This window comes from Rhinoraja longicauda, chromosome 17, assembly GCF_053455715.1.
Source record: "Rhinoraja longicauda isolate Sanriku21f chromosome 17, sRhiLon1.1, whole genome shotgun sequence".
In the NCBI taxonomy this organism is placed as follows: domain Eukaryota; kingdom Metazoa; phylum Chordata; class Chondrichthyes; order Rajiformes; family Arhynchobatidae; genus Rhinoraja; species Rhinoraja longicauda.
The window spans coordinates 4927668-4946068 of record NC_135969.1 but is presented as its reverse complement, the minus strand read 5'-3'; the positions used below and the strand labels follow the sequence as shown (position 1 = coordinate 4946068).

The 18401-nt window shown below is 44.9% G+C and overlaps 1 protein-coding gene across 5 annotated transcripts; it reads right to left on the bottom strand.

Moving 5' to 3' along the window:
* Positions 1-794: 794 nt before the first annotated feature.
* tamm41 (TAM41 mitochondrial translocator assembly and maintenance homolog) lies at positions 795-17116 on the bottom strand. Of its 5 annotated transcripts, none has more exons than XM_078413984.1 (8): positions 16917-17116; positions 12590-12772; positions 8399-8491; positions 4271-4421; positions 3599-3744; positions 3326-3491; positions 1043-1105; positions 795-915 (listed from the first exon to the last, which is right to left on the bottom strand). In XM_078413984.1, the coding sequence occupies exons 1-8, from the start codon at positions 17076-17078 to the stop codon at positions 827-829; spliced, it is 1053 nt and encodes a 350-aa protein (XP_078270110.1). In that variant the 5' UTR covers positions 17079-17116; the 3' UTR covers positions 795-826. The 5 variants fall into 5 exon arrangements, 4 of the variants coding, with proteins under 4 accessions (XP_078270110.1, XP_078270111.1, XP_078270112.1 ...); XM_078413985.1 differs by having other exon boundaries at positions 16947-17116; XM_078413986.1 differs by having other exon boundaries at positions 17043-17090.
* Between the last annotated feature and the right edge of the window lie 1285 nt (positions 17117-18401).

Below are 18401 nucleotides of genomic sequence, written 5' to 3'. Positions count from 1 at the left end.
CACCTCCTGCACTAAAGTAAGTAAATAGGTTCAATGGGTAAATTCACCAAATGGTGCAGCGCCAATCATATGAACAAGCATATAATCTTCTCCGAACCATGCTGATTTAATAACGTGTTCAATTATTCAATTTCAGTTAAATCAACATATTTAAAAATGTTTTCCAAGTGATCTGAAAACAAATTCCACAAATAAACAAAACTTGCATGCCCACTGCGACATTGCAAAGTTGGTAAATGAAATTCACTTACACATGGTTAAATACCAATTATAGAATCTAAGTGCAAGTTTCCTATTGATGTATTTACCATTATTCAGTTTGCATGATAACAAGATCCTAATAACCCACTGATCTCTAAATGCCTACTGTTGCAACACTTGGACTTTTACAATGATGTTCCGTTGGTGTAATGATGACCAATGCAAAGTATATACAGATGCTCTCCGACTAACGATGTTTCAACTTGCGATATTTCGACTTTGCGATGGTGCAAATGGCAGCAAACCGCAGCTCGCTTCCGGCCACGTGATCAGGTCTATCAAATGCATTTCGACGTACGATATTTTCGGCTTGCGATGGGTTTCTCGGAACGGAACCCCATCGTAAGCTGAGGAGCGCCTGGCATTGTAAATATGCTTTCATAAAATTCCTTGGGAATGAAAGGCATTACTATTGATGATACTGAGTGGGAAAGGATCAATCCCCAGGCTTTACAAACACAATGCAAACAATTATTCTATAAAGTATCCCAGGGACTTGAGAAAAAAAACACAAATAACTGATAAGCCTCATAAAAATAAAAATAAATTTAACTTTAAATTATAATTAGCAAACGCTTTTAACAGCTTTTCTTCTCCAGCCCCTCCACATCTTCTGCAACTTCGTCAAGCTGTAGCTAATTGTTTTTTTCATACCTGTACATAAAAAAAAACATGACATGAAATGATGTCCAGAACTCAAATTAAACCTAATATTGTCAAGAGCGCTTTAACGGAATGTATTACAATATACAATTATTTAAGAGAGGGGGGAGTTTCTTACCGGCTGTAAGGATTCCTTTTGCACTTTGGGTTATACTTGAAGTTTTTACGATACCAGCTACACCTTGTCATTTGGAGAAAAGAAACCAAACATTAAAAATCTTACACTCATATTTATTTAAATTAATTCATGCCCTGTAAGTCTATATTTCTGAATAGTGTTATGCTTCACATTAATGAGTTCTGTAATATCAGATTCAAGCAGAGAGTTGGAATCCAACCTTTGTTCAGAAGGGTACTTATTGCAGTTCTCATCTAGCTATTGATATTGCTGACCTTTGCCAGAAAATCACCTGGTTATTTTTTTGCCCTAACGTCTTGCTAAAAGGTATTTTAAAGCACCAACTTGCACTTTTGTAAATGCTGGGTTGCTAAACTCCTATGGGTGTCAGATTTGGAGGAGCATGTCAAGTGAAGTAAAAATGGTTGATACTTTGGCAAAAGAATACCAAGAATGTATATGGGCAAACCATAGGGTGATATCCATTATTTACCATTTTCAGCCTTTGGGCTGGTGTGCATTTTTTATTAAAGGGAAGGAATGACCAAGGTACGATGCAACAAAAATTGGCGTTTTCATCCATAATCAAATAAGAGAAGATTTTAGGGCCTTTTAGAATCTAAAATTAGTACCACTGACTCCTGTCACTCAAAGCAAATAACAAATACACAAAACTGCTGCAATATATCACAGGTAAGGGATAAATGTCAGACAGACAGACTTGTGCTACTCTCATTACTGAACAGAATTATGTCACGGTGCCTTAAGATAAAGGTTTGTGGTGTTGAGGGATTCCTTCACTCAAAGAGCTGTGAATCATTTAATTTATCTTCCTCAGACAGTTGATGTTCAGTTAACAAGAATTGTCAATACATCGAATCAATAGATTTTTGGATATCAATGGGATCTGAAATGTGGGTATAAGGTGGAGATTACATGGAAGGTCACTGAATGGTATAACGGAGTTGTAGGGTGTACACCTGCTCTAATTTCTTATTCCTCTCATAGTGGGTGCATCTACTTTCACAAGAAATCTAATCCAAACTAGCCTTGTTGAACAGGATGCATCAGGAACCTCAGAAGTGTCACCACCTGAGTCATCAATTAATCAAAGAAAAATAGTCTTTATCAAAGCCAGAGAATTCTAAATGTCAAACCCTTTTACCACGCCATAATCAGATATGAAGAGTGATCATGGTTATGGTTTTATGGTAAATGAATTCCTAAAGTGTCTCAAATTTAATAAGAGAGTGAAATCAGATCTAATTTCCATTATCAGTCCCGTCGACTGCAAATAACAGACAAAGGTAACCCTAATTGGCCTGCCATGCAAAACGTTATATACATCCAGCTATACATTAGCCGCGGACTAATCAGGCAAATGCTATTTTTGCCATTATTCCCCGATTGGAAAAACAAATATAGGAGCTGAATTAGAAAAATATGGGAGTTTAAATTCTTCTCTGGTATTTAACAGAAATTGGCTGGAGCATGCCCCAGCAAACAATTGGTCTTGTGTTGGAAGGAATTGCAGATGCTGGTTTACACTGAAGATAGACACAAAATGGTGATTAGATAATGTCATATCTAAATTTAAAAAAAAACATTTTTGTCCCATTTGCAACCTTGAATTTGGTTATTAGGCTATCCATCATATGTTATATTCTCCAAAATTAATTTTATTTCGGTCTGTCACTGTACTGGCAAAGAAAATGCATTAATTTTTGACCTGTACATCAGGTTTGCTAGGACCAGTGGTGCATTTACAGTGGGTAAAAGTTTATCATTCCAAATATGTATCGTATTAATCCAGGATAAGAGTAGGTAGGGTAGGAGAACTTGGTACTGTGTGGGGTCAGAAAAAAATATTTAACACAGGCCAGGAATTGACTATATTGGTACCATCCATTTCACACAGAGTGGTGGGTATATGGAGTGAGTTCCCAGAAGAAGCGCTAGAGGCGGGTACAATGATTAGAAGTCATTCAGACAGGTATTTGGATAGGAAAAGTTTAGAGGGATATGGGCCGCATGCAGGAAAGTGGGACTAGCTCAGATAGACATCTTGGTCAGCGTGATAAGTTTGGCTGAAGGGCCTGTTTCCATGCTATATATCTCTATGACTATACAATAGGTGCGATTGTACATGGACTGAATTCTAAATTGGCATATATGACAGTCAAAAGCTAATTGTAAATGATCAAATAATTGCTGTAAATTGCAATCTACTCACACGTATTGTGACTAATACATTAATTAAAATATCAGATATATCACACTCACTCTGCTGTATTACCAATCCACAGTCTGGGTCCTGAGCTACCTGAAGTAGAATCTCTTCCACATCTCTATTTTTCCCTGGCTGATCTACCAAACGAGTGATTTCTTGTTGAAGAGTTCTGGGCAAACCCATCAATAGATTCAATTGACCTTCTGGACTTTTATCAAGCTTAAAAAGAACGAACACCATCAATTAGCAGAGGTCAAAATTAGAATTTAGATGAACTTATACATGCAATATTCCATCCAATCTACTGGTAAACGTTGGCAGCATACCTCTAATTTACCCAAATGCTGCTTATAGACCACTTGAGGGCACTCCTGTAAAATATGATTGTAGAGTCTTTGGAAATTTTCCATATTTGCACTGACAATATTCATTACTTTCGATCGGTCTTCTCCTATAATCATTCGAAAATCACCTGTTTAAATAGAAATGAACCGTCAGATGTCAAAGGTTTATAGTGCAGTTTTAAATATTAAAACATAATTGCCATGCAATTCATCGTGATTGCAAATGGGAGGGAGCTATCAGGAGATATGAATGAAAGTTTCATCAAGGGGAAGAGATTCAAAACTCTGAAAAAAAGATTAGATGAAGCAAAGAGGTTGGTTTAGGTAGATGCAAGAACAAACTCATTTGCCAAAGGCGAGAGGGGGAGGGTGGTGATAGAACAGTGCCCGAGGAATATATTACAGGCTGCAAGTTTGAATTAAAACAAGAAATGGCTGTGAATATTCAGCAGGTCGGGCAGCGTCTTGAGAGAGAAATAAAATTATCATTTCAATTCTAATGAAAGATCAAAGAGTTCGAAAGATCATCAAGGTTTTCTCTGGATTATTCCTGACCTACCATATTTTAAATATATTTTTTTGTTTCATTTGAATGCAGTAAGATAATGTGAGAACATGTCAGCTGCCATCTAGCTAATTGAAATTGTCATGTACCATAATAAGAGAGCCCAGCGATACGGATGTAGAGTTCCTCCTCAGTAAATGATTCTGGCAGCATGAGAAAGGCTGCCATCACAGCACTCTTCAGATTCTTCGCCAATGCAGCTTGCAATTTGCCATTTTCATCTTGGATCAAAATTTTCACCTGCAATTAAACACAGATTTCAGTAATGCCATGTTGTGGCTCTCAGAATAGCCCAGAAGTATGGAACATTAGAAGTATGGAAGAAGGGTCTCGACCCAAAACGTCACCCATTCCTTCTCTCCTGAGATGCTGCCTGACCTGCTGAGTTACTCCAGCATTTTGTGAATAAATACCTTCGATTTGTACCAGCATCTGCACTTATTTTCTTACATTAGAACATAGACCCTCTGTTGAGGAGTCAAGCCAGCTGCTTATTCATTTGACTACAGGGAATAGGAGTCCCGGGAACTGTTGATGCAAGCATGCATGAACATGATTGCAGGAAGATGCATACAATACAAGAAAAAAATAGTTTTAAGATTTTAAAGAAGAGCTTAGATATTTTATTTAATTTTTAACAAATACTTTAAATATAATTGCATAGGTTTCACTGTCAACTATATTCAATGATTCATTGGAAAGAGTTTACCGGAAGGTCGATACATATATTCAAACCGAAAGCTGGAATTTGTACCACGGCTCAATTAGTTCAGTTCCAGTATCCAGTTTGATGTGCTCAGAATAACTTTCCATCTTTTTTGCTTAATAAATGATTAATTATTTCTTGAAATGTTTGTGATTATTTCACAACATGTATTTGAAAATACACAAATTGCAGAAGCTGGAAATAGAAAATGTTAAGAAAAAACAGATTCTGCCAGGCAATATCTATGTAAAGAGAAACAGATTTAACATTTCAAGTCAATGACGCTTCATCAGAACTGAGGAAGTGAGAAAACAATATGTCCTTCTGTTGCAGACGAAATGTGTAGGAAGGAACTGCAGATGCTGGTATAAACCGAAGATAGACACAAAATGCTGGAGTAGCTCAGCGGGTCAGGCAGCATCTCTGGAGAGAAGGAATGGGTGACGTTTCGGGTCGAGACCCGTCTTCAGCCTGATGTCAGGGGAGGGGGCGGGACAAAGATAGAATGTAGTCGGAGTCAGTAAGATTCGTGGGAGAACTGGGAAGGGGGAGGCGATAGACAGGGAAAGCAAGGGCTATCTGAAGTTAGAGAAGTCAATGTTCATGCCGCTGGGGTGGTAAACTACCCAAGCGAAATATGAGGTGCTGTTCCTCCAATTTGCGCTGGGCCTCACTCTGACAATGGAGGAGGCCCAGGACAGAAAGGTCAGATTGGGAATGGGAGGGGGAGTTGAAGTGCTGAGCCACCGGGAGATCAAGTAGGTTAAGACGGACTGAGCGGAGGAGAGAAGAAATGGGTGACATTTCGGGTCTGAAGAAGGGTCTCGACCCGAAACGTCACCCGTTCCTTCTCTTCACCGATGCTGCCTGTCCCACAGTTACTCCAACATTTTGTGTCTATCTGTGGCTTTATGTTGCAGTCAGGGTGGGAATGAGCAGACGATGAGTGGTGAGGCCAGGTAATTCCAATGTTCACAGAGCCATTTGGTTAAACCTGTACGTCTTTGGACCGTGAGAGGAAACCGGAGCACCCGGAGAAAACTCATGCGATCACAGGGAGAACATACAAACTCCATACAGACAGCACCCAGAGTCAGGATTGAACCCAGGTCTCCGGTGCTGTGAGGCAGCTACTCTACTGCTACACCACTGTGCCGCCCTGTGAAATTAGTTTTTGCTGAAACTGGAAACCAAAATGAGAATGCTGGAAATACTCAATAGATCAGTCAGTATCCAAATTAGGAGCAGATATTCTATAATTATTATAGAAGGCGTAGGAGCGTAGGAGGCTGAGGGGTGAACTTATAGAGGTGCATAAGATGTGAGGGGAATAGACAGGGTAAATGCACATAATCTACTTTTCCTAGGTGAGGGGAATCAAGAACTAGAGGGCATAGGTTTAAGGTGAGAAGAGAAAGAATAACCAGGAACCTAAAGGGTAACATTTTCACAGAGAACGTGGTAAGTATACGGACTGAGCTGCCACAGGAAATAGTTCAAGCAGTACAATGACAACATTTAAAAGCCATTTGGCCAGATCCCTAGATAGGAGAGGTTTAGAGGGATATAGACCAAATGTGGTCAAATGGAACCAGCTTCCATGGTGCATCTTGATTGACATGGACGATTACTGTAGAGATTGGGGACCTTTTTAAAAAGCATGAAGCATTGATATTACATGTATCAGCCGTTCATACTTGTATAGATGGTCATAGAGAGACACAAGATGGAAGCTGACCCTTCGTTCATTGAGTTTGCATCTACACTAATCCTATGTTGATCCCACCTTTTATTTTCCCATTCAAATCCCTCTCCCCACCACCACCAGATTTGACCACTCACCTATACACCATGGGAGATTTACAGTAGCCAATGAACCTACCAGCCTGCAGGTCTCCAGGATTTGTGAGGAGACTGGAGCACTGGAGGAAACCGATGTGGTTACAGAGAGAACGTGCAAATTCCACACAGACACCACCCAAGGTCAGGATTGAACCTGGGTTTTGGGCAATGTGAAACAGCAGGTCTACTTAGCTGTGCCACATCTTGGGAAGTCGAGGTGAAGCATATTGTGGGGTTATTCTAATTATCAATCAGTTATAGAGCCCGTTGGCCCTCCTTTCCATGCTGACCAAAATGCTCAACTGAACTAATCCAACTTGCCCCATCCTAACCCATATCCCTCCAAAACGTTCCCATTCACTTATGTCTCTAAGTACCTTTTTAATGTTTAACTAGACCAAGTGGACCCGTTGGGCCCAAACCTCTCCTGCATTGGTGCACCACCCTGTCCTCCCCCCCCCCCCCTGTCTCCTCAACCCCCCCCCTCTCCCCCCTTCCCTCTCCTCCTTTTAAACTTTAAAATGTGAATAACTTAAAAAATATAACACCGATTTCTATAAAACTAAAATGACAATGGTGAGTAAGGTGGGCCTAAAATTGTCCCGCTATCGTGTACCGTTTTGGCTGAAGTTCAGTCACAAACAAGATAACAAACGAGAGTTTTGGTATATAGATTGCACCCAACTCTACCACTTCTGCTTGTCCATGTACCCTCCACCCTCTGTGTCAATAACTTGCCCCACAGGTCCCTTTTAAATTTCTTCCTTCTCACCTTAAACCCATGTATTTTGTGTTATAGACTCCCCTATCCTGTGGAAAAAGTTTGTGGCTGCTCACCTCATCTGTGCACCTCATGGTTTTATTTACCTCTGTAAAGTCAACCTCAGCCCACACACTGCAGGGGGGGAAAAGATCCTGCATATTAAGCCTCTCCTATCACTTAACCTGTTCACTGCCAAGATTTTTTTCTCACTTGTCCACTCTGACCCGAGTATGTTCTGGGGTGGCACTGATCAGGTTAAACCTTCCAGACCCAGTAACATCCGCATAAATATTTTTGCACTGTTTCCAGTTTAAAGACATTCCTCAGATGGCAGAGCAATGAGAACTGTACTTCACCAATGTTTGCACAGCTGTAACATGACGTCCAAACTCCTGCACTCAATACCCTGCCCAATGAAGGGAAGTGTGCCAAATGCCTTCTTCACCACCCTGTCTACCCACATGTGCACTTTCATGGAACTATGTACTTGCACGGCGAGGCCTCTGTTCTACATCATTCCCCGGAGTATATTTTAACAGCATGAAAAAAACAAGATTGGGATTATTCCAGTCTTTTTCAAGATACGTACCATGCCCTTTATTTTGCATTTGACTCAATCATAATGATCTTCAAATATTTACAAAGTTTAACCATTGTCTCTGTGTTCATTGGGGATCAATACAATCCACTGCTGATCCCTTATTTGATCCCTTTTAGCTTTAGGACTATTATACAGAACGATAGGTGAAAAAGATTGGGCAAAACTAAAACAAAGAACCAAAATATATAGTGACAAATAGCCTCTCCCAATTAAATACCCACGTCGATTGCAGGTTCCATGGCGTTTCAACACAATAAGCACTCCAACTAGATTCTGTATCAAAACTGACACTGTCATGAACTTACAGGTTTGTGCAGTCTTCCAGCAATGTATACATTTTTCCAATGAAGAAGGTCTTCAATCAGAGTCCCCGTGCTGATAACACCATATTTGATTATCTGGGGAGGAAGAAGTATTAGAAAATGATACCGGTAGGTTATGGCATACTAATCTTATATTGGTTCCCTCTGCTGTGTTAGCTTCTTATAGAGTCATACAGTGTGGAAATAGGCCCTTATGCCCAACTTGCCCAAACCAATTAACATGTCCCATCTACACTAGTCCCACTTGCCTGCTTCTTAAATGTTGCGATAGTCCCTGCCTCAACTACCTCCTCTGGCAGTTTGTTCTATACACCCACCACCCATTTGTGTGAAAAAGTTACCCCTCAGATTCCTGTAAAATCATTCCCCCTTCACCTTAAACCTATGCCCACTGGTTCTTGACTCCCTTGCTCTGGGCAAGAGACTCTGTACGTCTACCCGATCTATTCCTCTAATGTTTTTATACACCTCCACAAGATCACCCCTCATCCTCCTGCACTCCAGGGAATAGAGCCCAACCTGCTCAACCTCTCCCTCTAGCTCAGACCCTTGTGTCCCGGCAACATCCTTGTAAATTGTCTCTGCACCCTTTCCAACTTTACAACATCTTTCCTATAACATGGTGCCCAAAACAGAACACAATACAGGTGCTCCTCAGCTTACGATGGGGTTCCGTTCCGAGAAACCCATCGCAAACGAAAATATTGTAAGTCGAAAGGCATTTAATACGCCCGATCACGTGGCCGGAAGCGAGCGGCGGCTCGCTACGGTTCGCTGCCGTTAGCACCATCGCAAAGTCGAAACATCGCAAATCAAAGCATCGTAAGCCGGGGAGCACCTGTACTCTAAATGTGGCCTCACCAACGTCTTCTATAACTGCAGCATGACCTCCCAACTTCCATACTCAATACTCGGACTGATGAAGGCCAATGTGCCAAAAGCCATTTAAATGCTTCAATAGCTGTACCTTTTTAAAAATATGGGTAAGTCTATTATGTTGAGCACATTGTTTAGGCTTTAGATATATAGGGGTTAGGAATTAATTGTTAAATTTTAATAGGTCGTGGAACAGTACAGTACAAAGAACAGGCCCGTTGGCCCACAATGTCTGTGCCAAACATGGTGGCAAGACCCTCATTAATCTCCCTGCACATAACCCCTCCTCCCATTCCCTCTGTATCCATACACCTATCCAAGTCTTCTAAATGCCACTGAAGTGACTGCTTCAACCACCACTCCTGGCAGTGCGTTCCAGCCACTCATCACTCGCTGTGCAAAAAAACTTGCCCTGCCCATCTGCTTTAAACTTTGCCCCTCTCACTTTAAAACTATGCCCTCTAGCATTACAAGGATGTATAGTTGAGGCTCCCTTAGGCGCATTTGGAATATTATGAGCAATTATGGACACTATATCTGAGGAAGGTTGTGCTGGCTCTGGAGAGGGTCCAGAGGAGGTTTACAAGAATGATCCCAGGAATGAGTAGGTTAACCTATGATGAGTGTTTGTCAGCACTGGGCCTGTACTCACTGGAGTTTAAAATAATGGGGGGGGGGGGGGGGGGACCTCATTGGAACATACAGAATAGTGAAAGGCTTGGACAGAGTGGATGTGGAGAGGATGTTTCCACTTGTGGGAGAGTCTAGGACTAGAGGTTATAGCCTCAGAATTAAAGGACATTCTTTTAGGAAGGAGATGAGGAGAAATTTCTTTAGTCAGAGGGTGGTGAATCTGTGGAATTCATTGCCAAAGAAGGCTGTGGGGGCCGTCAGTGGATATTTTTAAGGCAGAGATAGATAGATTCTTGATTAGTACGGGTGTCAGAGGTTATGGGGAGAAGGCAGGAGAATGGGGTCAGGAGGGAGAGATAGATCAGCCATGATTGAATGGCGGAATAGCCTTGATGGGCGGAATGGCCTAATTCTACTCCTCTTCTTTATGACCCTATTTTTCCATTCTGGGAAATAGATTCTGACCGTTTATCCTATTTATGCCTCTCATAATTTTATGTACTTCTATCACTTCTCTTTGCAACCTCCAACGTTCCAGAGAAAAAAAATGGAGACTGTCCAACCTCTTCATGTAGCTGATACCCAGGCATCGTTCTGGTACACCTGTTCTGTACACTTTCCCGACCCTCCAAATCCTTCCTGTAATAGGGTGGCCAGAAGACTCGACATGCGTCTAACCAAAGTCTTATCAAGCTGCATCATGGCTTCTTGACTCTTATACTCAATACTCCCACCTACAAAAGCAAGCATATCATTATACCTCCGTTACCAGTCTATCTACCTGTATTGCCACTTTCAGGCTGTTAGAGACTCTGACTCCAAGATCCCTCTGTGCATCAATGCCGTTGAGGGTCATGCCATTAATTGTATATTTTCCCCTTACATTTGGCTTTCCAAAGTGCAATACCTCACACCTTTCCAAAGTGCAATACCTCACACTTGCTTGGATTAAACTCCATCTACCATTCTGCACCCATTTCTGTTGCTGATCAATATACTACTTAATACTTTTGACAGCCTTCTTCACAGTCCACAACCCCTGCAATCTTGGCGTCATTTGCAAATTTACTACCCAACCCGTTTACATCAAGTCATTTAGATATATCACAAACAGCAGCGGTCCCAGCACATATCGCTACAGAACTACTCTGGTCACAGAACTCCAGCCTGAATTTGTTCAATGCTATGCTAAAAGGCTTACATGCATGCCATGGCTACAATTTCCTGTTTTTACATGAGACCGGTTTTGCTGTGACAACCTCGAATCCAAAGATAAATTCCAATTCAGCATCTGAGGTAAATTATATTTAATGGCATAACATTTGTGTCCTTTCTGCGATCAATTATCTGTTTTATAACCTGCATAAATTATTTGATTTAAATAAAATAGCTGGACCAAATCGTTTTGTAATTTTATGAGTGGAACTAGTTTTCTATCTTGAAACGGATTTTCTAAAATAAATTTACAGTCTAATTATAATAGCAGTGTTGATCCACAGCAAGCTCATAAAAAGGCAAACTTCCACTGACACACATTTTACAATCTCAGAATGTCTTAAACTACTCTAGAGTCAACAACGTGATTTTGAAATGCAGGAATATGACAGCCAATTTGCGCAAAAGATTCACACAGTTAAGTGATAATGAAAAAGCAATCTGTTCCATTAACAATGAATGAGGAATATATGTTGGCCAGGATGTAAAATATCAGAAAATTTATCACACAAAATTTAAATGGCTGTTATGTCTTTGTCAATCGAGAAAGAGGTACTCTGCCTAATGCCACCTTCCATCACTTGATTTGCAGCTCTGCAGACTACATCCTTCTCAGCTCTTCAGGCATCAAATATCCGGAAGTGGCGGCGCTGCCCTGCAGCTGCGGCTCGCCGGCAGTCTGTTTGTCTTTCTTCTTTTCTTGTCTATTTGTTAGTGTTAGATGTATGAAATAGTCTATCTTTAGCTGTGTATATGTGGGGGGTGGTGGGAACCTTTAAAAATCTCTTCCTCAACGGAGATACGACCCTTTCCGGGTCGTATCTCCGTTTGCGCTGGGAAAAAAAAACACGGGGCCTTCCATCGCCCGCGGGGCCTTCCATCGCCCGGTGCGGCTCGGCCGCGGGACTTAACAGTGCCCGGTGCGGCTCGGCCGCGGGGCCTTCCATCGCCCGGGACGGTTCAGAACAGAAATAAGCAAAATGAAAGTCAATATTTTCTCCTGGATGTATCTTTGATCGAACTTTACTGGCTTTACCTTGCACTAAACGCTATTCCCTTATCATGTATCTGTACACTGTGAATGGGCCGGTTGTAATTACGTATTGTCTTTCCGCTGACTGGTTAGCGCACAACAAAAGCTTTTCACTGGACCTCTATTCACAAAATGCTGCAGTAACTCAGCAGGTCAGGCAGCATCTCAGGAGAGAAGGAATGGGCGACGTTTCGGGTCGAGACCCTTCTTCAGACTGATGTCAGGGGGGCGGGACAAAGGAAGGATATAGGTGGAGACAGGAAGACAGTGGGAGATCTGGGAAGGGGGAGGGGAAGAGAGGGACACTGGACCTCGGTACACGTGACACTAAACTAAACTGAAACTGACACAATGGAATATAAACAGATGAACTTCACTTCTTACATTTTGCATACTATACAAGTAAACTTACTTACCCTCTCATCACATGGTACTAATGTGTTGTAATATATTCCAGCTCCATAATTATTCTGTATTTTACTAACGTGCTTTGGTCCAAAAAATCGCAAGAAAGAATAATGCTGTGGATTTTTCATGATATTCATTGTGTGCCAGGTCACGGGATCGTCAACGGCAAAGACAAAATCCAGCACATTATTCTAAAAGTGAGAAAGGCGACAACATTGTTAGGAAACAAATAAATCTGAATTGTGACAATTTCAATTATTTTATTTATAATTAAGCAACAATGCCAATGCCAAGGGTCTGTGGGGGCAGGGCAACAGCCTACGGTCTTTCCAGTGCTGGACATTGGGGGGCCAGGGTGTGGTGGAGATGCCCCTAAAAATAAGTGAAGGTATTTCATGCCAGGAGGCCACATGGGTGGCAAAGATGTCGGGTAAAATTGTGCAATTTGTGTAGACACCACGCTACAAGGCCTTCTACGCCCGCACCTCCATGCTCAGGAACAGCTCATGCCCAGGGCCATAGCCGCCATGAACCGGTCCTACTGAGCCGGATGGTCACATCGCACAGTGATCCGGCACAGATCTACTTGCACTTTATTCTGTTTTAAAACTGTTACAATTTGTTTCGTTGGGTTGTTTAAATTAATACTGACTAGCTAATTAAATTATTGCATCGTATGGGAGGCGCATTCCCAATCTCGTTGTACCCCTGTACAATGACAATAAAGATATATTGTATTGTATTGTATTGTATTGTACAACGCATTCAATGTACGTATAGTCTCGGAGAACGCCGGGAGACATTTTTCCACATTCCCTGTATTGTACATATTTTCTACACTGAATAAAGTTTATTTTGAATTTTTTTTAAAAATGCAAGAAAATACATAATGTTGGTCTATCAAAAGAGCAGAGGAAACTCTAATGCACAGGACAACCTGGTGAAAATCCATAATTCATTTATGTACACTGCGCCAGGAACAAAATAGACACAGGAATTAAAGGTCATGAAGATATTTAATAAAAATACTTGTGGGCAAGAAAGTTGATCTCATTACCCTTACCAGAATTTTTATCTTTTTCCACCTCAACATGTCCCCTGTTTAACACTTGCAATCTCAACTGCATCAAAACCTCTCAAATTTAGTTATTTTTTGTTTTCATAGATATTGCAACTGGACATAACCCATACATGGATTTAATCACTGTTAATCTGAAATAAAGGGAACTTCCCCAAATTAGTTATTCCAACTGTGCTATTTTACAAGGACACGAGTGAAAAATTAACAAGACCTCAAATCTACTTCTGGACTGTAAAATATTATGCATGTATTAGTGAGCAATAATATACCCTCAGAAGTCCAAATTCACTGCACTTCAATTAAAAGTAACTGCATCAGTTCCGCAAAGACCGCTCCCTCCGTAACTCCCTGGTCCACTCGTCCCTTCCTACCCAAACCACCCCTTCCCCGGGCACTTTCCCCAGCAACCGCAGGAGATGCAACACCTGTCCCTTTACCTCCCCCCTCAACTCCATCCAAGGACCCAAACAGTCTTTCCAGGTGAGACAGAGGTTCACCTGCACCTCCTCCAACCTCATCTATTGCATCTGCTGCTCGAGATGTCAACTTCTTTACATCGGCGAAACCAAACGCAGGCTCGGCGATCGTTTCGCTCAACACCTTCGCTCAGTCCGCCTTAACCAACCTGATCTCCCGGTGGCTGAGCACTTCAACTCCCCCTCCCACTCCCAGTCTGACCTTTCTGTCATGGGCTTCCTCCAGTGCCATAGTGAGGCCCACCGGAAATTGGAGGAACAGCACCTCATATTTTGCTTCGGCAGCCTGCAGCCCAGCGGTATGAACATTGACTTCTCCAACTTTAGATAGTTCCTCTGCCCCTCTCTTCCCCTCCCCCTTCCCAGTTCTCCCTCTATCTTCCTGTCTCCACCTATATCCTACCTTTGTCCCACCCCCTTGACATCAGTCTGAAGAAGGGTCTCGACCCAAAACGTCACCCATTCCTTCTCTCCTGAGATGCTGCCTGACCTGCTGAGTTACTCTAGCATTTTGTGAACAAATACCTTCGATTTGTACCAGCATCTGCAGTTATTTTCTTACACTATGCTTCAGTTCAAGTGACTGCTGGAATCTTAAACAGAAAACAAACTGTTGGAGGGACTCTGGGTCAGACAGCATCTCTCATTATTTTTCACATCAGTATTGTACAATCACATTCAGTGTTGTACATACTTATTTCAAGTGAGCCCTTAGTCTCTGATGCTCCAGAAAATAAGCAATCCAAGTTGACCAACCTCTCCCTCTAGCTAACACATTCCAATCCAGACAGCATTCTGGTGAACATCTGCTGCACTGCCTCCAATGCCTCCACATTCTTCCTATAGTGTGGCGATCAAAACTGCACATAGTACTCCAAATAGCATCTCCGAATAGAAGGAATGGGTGACATTTCGGGTCCGTACCCTTCTTTAGAGAAGGTGGAGATAGTCACAAAGGCTGGAGGTGATAACTTGAAAAGACAAAGGGATGCAGATGGTGCAATCTGAAAAGGAAGGCGAGGAATGAAATGTAAAAACAGAGAGATGGATACTAGATGGATGGAAATGGGGGAGAGGACCTGATGGGTGATGAACAGAATGAGGATGTGGAGGAGGGGAAAGGAACCGAACGACAGGTGGTGCAAGGGGAGTGGAAAGAAAGGTGGGCTTGTAAGGACTTTAGATTCAAATGGGTGGGGGTGGGGGGGTTACTTGAGAATTCAATGGGCTGTCGGCCTCCCGAGTGGAATATGAAGTGCGGTTTTTCCAGTTTACCTGTGTCCTCACTTTGACAATGGAGGAGTTAGTTCTAATATGTCGATTATGGACACAAAGCGCTGGAGTAAGTAGCGGGAAAGGCAGCATCTCTGGAGAGAAGGAATGGGTGACGTTTTGGGTCGAGACCCTTGTTCAGACTGAGAGCTGGGGAAGCACCGAGATATGGAAGGGCAAGGTGTGAAAACGAGACATCAAAGGGGACGAGGTTCAAGGAGAATGTTAGGTGGTGGGATGTTGAGAACGAAGCAAATAGAGATAAAATATAAATTTAATCAAGGAGTCTTACTGGTTCGACTCCCCCCCCCCCCCTCTTACCATCTCCCCCCCCTCCCTCACCCCACCACTCTCCTCTCCCCCTACACTCTCCCCACTCCCCATCCCTCCCTCACCTCTCGTCTCCTCCTTTCTCCCCTCTCACCCCACTCTGCTCTCCCCAACATTCTCCCTCTCTCCCCCTCCTCTCTCTCTCTCGTCTCTCCCCCCTCTCTCTCGTCTCCCTTCCTCTCTCTCGTCTCTCCCCCTCTCAACCCCTCCCCCTCTCTCTCCTCTCCCCTCCATCTCTCCCCCTCTCTCGTCTCTTCCCTCTCCCCCTCTCTCGTCTCTCCCCCTCCCCTCTCTTCCCCCTCCCCCTCTCTCTCCCCCTCCTCCTCTCTCTCCTCTCCCCTCCATCTCTTCCCTCTCCCCCTCTCTCCCCCTCTCCTCTCCCCTCTCTCCCCCCCTCTCTCCCCCCTCTCTCCCTCTCTCTCCCCCTCTCCTCTCCCCCTCTCTCGTCTCTTCCCTCTCCCCCTCTCTCGTCTCTCCCCCTTCCCCCTCTCCCTCCTCTCCCCCTCCCCTCCTCTCCCCCTCCCCTCCTCTCTCCCTCCCCTCTCTCCCCCCTCCTCCTCTCTCTCCTCTCCCCTCCATCTCTTCCCTCTCCTCCTCTCTCCCCCTCCCTCTCCCCCCTCTCTCTCCCCCCCCCTCTCTCCCCCTCTCCCCCCCTCTCTCTCCCCCTCCCCCTCTCTCCCCCCCTCCCCCTCTCTCCCCCTCCCCCTCTCTCCCCCCCTCTCTCTCCTCTCCCTCCCCCTCTCCCCCCCTCTCCCCCCCTCTCCCCCTCCCCCTCCCCCTCTCCCCCCCTCTCCCCCTCCCCCTCTCCCCCCCTCTCCCCCTCTCTCCCCCCCTCCCCCCTCCCCCTCTCCCTCTCTCCCTCTCCCCCCCTCTCCCCCTCCCCCTCTCCCCCCCTCTCCCCCTCTCTCCCCCCCCTCCCCCTCCCCCTCTCCCTCTCTCCCTCTCCCCCCCTCCCCCTCCCCCCCTCTCCCCCTCTCTCCCCCTCCCCCTCTCTCCCCCCCTCTCTCCCTCTCCCCCCCTCTCCCCCTCCCCCTCTCCCCCCCCTCTCCCCCTCTCTCCCCCCCTCCCCCTCCCCCTCTCCCTCTCTCCCTCTCCCCCCCTCCCCCTCCCCCTCTCTCCCCCTCTCTCCCCCTCCCCCTCTCCCCCCCTCTCCCTCCCCCTCTATTCCCCCCTCACTTCTCTCTCTCTCCTCCGCCCTCTCCTCACCCCGGGCCCGGGCCGCTCATCCTGCGGGAACAGCCCGGAGCCGTAGGCGAAGGCCAGGCTCAGGTCCCGCGGGAAGTGCGCGAGGATCCTCCGCACCAGGCCGCTGTTACTCGGCAACATGGGCAGCGACATGGCGGCGGCGACGGCGACGGCGACTCCACCGCACACGGCAGCTACTGCCCCTCCTGCCGGCGGGAGGAGCGTCCTGCAGCTGCAGGGACCGGGCTGCAGAGGTGTGTCTCAGCAGGTGTGAACGTGGGGTGCAGGCCCAGGTGTGAATTTGGAGGGGTGGAAGTCCAGGTGTGAATGGGGGGGGGGGGGGGGGGGGGGGGGTTGCTGGAGGTCCAGGTGGTCCAGGTGTGAATGTGGAGGTCCAGGTGTGAATGTGGAGGTCCAGGTGTGAATGTGGAGGTCCAGGTGTGAATATGGAGGGGTGGAGGTCCAGGTGTGAATGTGGAGGGGTGGAAGTCCAGGTGTGAATGTGGGGGTTCTGGATGATGCTGGAGGTTTAGTGTATCACCAGATGTGAATTTGATGGGGTGGAGGTCCAGGTATGAATGTGAGGGGGTGCTGGAGATCCAGGTGTGAATGTGGAGGGGTGGAGATCCAGGTGTGAATGTGGAGGGTTGGAAGTCCAGGTGTGAATGTGAGGGGGTGCTGGAGGTCCAGGTGTGAATGTGAGGTGTGGAAATCCAGGTGTGAATGTGGAGGTCAAGGTGTGAATGTGGGGGGTGGAGGTCCAGGTGTGAATGTAGAGGTCCAGGTATGAATGTGGAGGTCCAGGTGTGAATGTGGAGGGGTGGAAGTCCAGATGTGAGTGTGAGGGGGTGCTGGAGGTCCAGGTGTGAATGTGAGGGCTCTGGATGATGCTGGAGGTTTAGAGTATCACCAGGTGTGAATGTGAAGATAGACACAAAAAGCTGGAGTAACAACGGGACAGGCAGCACCTCTGGATAGAAGGAATTGTGACATTTCGGGTCAAGACCCTTTGTCACCTTCCCCTAGCTAATAATTATCTATTCTACCTTTTCCTTTAACCACATCCCCTTTGATTTGTCATTTTCACACCTTACCCTTCCATATCTCTAGACTCACTCTCCCCTGACTCTCAGTTTTAAGAAGGGTCTCGACCCGAAACGTCACCCATTCCAATTTATCAGACATGCTCCCTGTTCTGCTGAGTTACTCCTGCATTTTTGTGTCTATTTTTGGATTACTATGTGCAGTTTTGGTCGCCACACTATAGGGAGAATCAGGATGCTGTCTGGATTGGAATGTGTTAGCTAGAGGGTGAGATTGGATAACTTGGATTGCTTTTTTTCCGGAGCATCAGAGGCTAAGGGCTCACCTGAAAGAAGTATGTACAACACTGAACGTCTATCCAGAGATGCTGCCTGGCCCGCTGAGTTACTCCAGCATTTTGCACCTATTTTTGGTGTAAACCAGCGTATGCAG